This window comes from Capsicum annuum, chromosome 5 (assembly GCF_002878395.1).
Source record: "Capsicum annuum cultivar UCD-10X-F1 chromosome 5, UCD10Xv1.1, whole genome shotgun sequence".
Taxonomy (NCBI): Eukaryota; Viridiplantae; Streptophyta; class Magnoliopsida; order Solanales; family Solanaceae; genus Capsicum; species Capsicum annuum.
In genome coordinates, this window is record NC_061115.1 from 1,774,150 (window position 1) to 1,776,334 (window position 2,185).

Here is a 2,185-nt window from a genome sequence, read left to right on the forward strand (position 1 = left end):
CAATAAACATACGAACTAGTTGAAGAGGTTCAAAAGCAAACATATGAATTAGCCGAAGGGGTTTAGAAGTAAATATACGAACTAATTGAAGAAGTTTCAACGTCAACTCTATATACATAAAAATAAATAGTATAAGCTAGAGGTGGCTCCGCCCCCGCTGATGAAATGATAGCTACTCCTTTATCCTTAATTAGATGTTTCAAATACGAGCTTTGAGTACGAAGTCTCCTTTATTAGGAAGCGCTTGCCCCCAACTGACACTAATTCAGACTTCATCGAGCCCCAATACAAGTACCAAACACCAGATAAAAAACATAAAAAAGAAAATGAACAATACCATCGACAAGGACAGCGGTGGAATGATAACTGTTCCTTCATCCTTGATCAGAGGAATACGAAATCTCCTTCATAAGATGCTCTTACCCCATTATGACACTTCATATTTCATCGAATTCCAGTACGACTACCGAACACCTGCTAACAAAACCAACCTAAGCTTCTCCAAAATTACCTTAATATTTTTTTTTTTCAAACATGCCAAACATTCCAAAAACTTTCACCAATAAAACTTACAAATTTTCTAATAGAGCCTTTACCCTTTCCAAATTCTTCTTCTCTATCACCATCATGGCTTGTTGAATTTTCCTCCAAATATTCATATTTTTTTCTAACATCACAAGTACTTCTATTCTTATTCTTCTTTTGTTTCTTGTTTTTACCTTTTCTCTTCTTCAAAACCATATCTTCAAAAGCATCAATAATCTCATGAATAAGTTGATTATTAGGAGATGAATCCCATTTCACCCAATAACTCATATAACAATTGAAACAATAACAACTTTTGTTGTTGTTGTTGTTGTTGTTATGAGTGGCACAGTTTCCTAGGTTGTTGGAGAAGTTGGTAGAAGAACAAGAGATTAAGTATGACAATATTTGTTTGTCTTCTTGAGATAAAGATGTTGTTAGTGTCAAGATTGTAGTTGGTAATAACAAAGAAAGTTGGTCTTGTAATACTAAAGATGATGTCATTGGATGAATTGTGTTTTTCCTATAAAGATTGTTCTTCATAGTGAAATGACTTGATTCAAAGAAAGAAATGAAGTTCTTTTTTTTTTTTTTTTTTTTTTGTGGTTGAAGAGTTGATAAAGTCTAGTTTTGTTTTTAGAAGTTGATGAATAATATTTAGAGTTTTTTTATAGTAAAATGAATGATGATAGGGTTTGGGAAATGTGCACATGTGGACAAGAATTAACTTTGTCATATGAATTATTATGACTTAGTTTGAAACTAGATGGCTTTGCTACGGCCAATGTTGATACGTAAAAATTTAATGATATATGTAATTTTAGTATTTAATTAAAATCTTTATTTATTTTTGTTGATAATTTAAGTTGTTAATATGACAACAATAAGATTTCGAGAGTTAATCAAATATTTTATATTTTAAAATCTTTTTAGTTGTTCATTATTGTGATTAATATATTTTTTGACGTATTTTTTTGAAATATATAACAAATTAATTATTTTTTTTAGATATTTTAAATTGTTAATTATAACAATTTATAGTACTTTTTATGTAATTTATAAATAATATATTTTTTTGAATATATAACTGATCAATTATTTTTTTAGAATATCTTTTTGACATTGTAATTTATTATTTTAAGTTTTTAGCTAATTTATAACTCTCCCTATTCAAATTTTTGTGGCATTGATAGTCAATTATATTTTAAAAATCATTTAAATTTTTAATTATTATGATTTATAATAATTTTTCTTCTATTTCATTTTAAACGACATTGATATAATTTTGATGTCAATCAAATACCACGATTGAAGCAGCAAAGTAGACATATCTTAAATGATTCATAATAACTAATTAGAATTGATGCAATAAAAATACTCATGAAAAAAAGTCTAAGTAGACCTTATATAAGATGTCAAATTAATTTAAAATATTATCAAAGTAATTTATTATTTTATGTCTATTTTATCCTTTTTATTAAAGATTATTAATTTTTTAATATTTAAATGACCTTTAAATAATTAATTAGGGGTGATATAGTAAAATTACGATTAAAGCAAACTTGTCCTAAATGTCTATTTTAAATTTTTATTAAATATTATTAATTTTTTAATATTTAAATGTCATATAATAATTAATTAGGGATGATACAGAGCAGGT

General features: G+C 26.2%; 1 protein-coding gene across 1 annotated transcript; it reads right to left on the reverse strand.

The window, feature by feature from the left end:
- LOC124898660 lies at window positions 1-1,310 on the reverse strand. Its single transcript, XM_047412385.1, has one exon. It carries the CDS (start codon window positions 1,066-1,068, stop codon window positions 529-531), a length of 540 nt encoding a protein of 179 aa, XP_047268341.1. The 5' UTR covers window positions 1,069-1,310; the 3' UTR covers window positions 1-528.
- Between the last annotated feature and the right edge of the window lie 875 nt (window positions 1,311-2,185).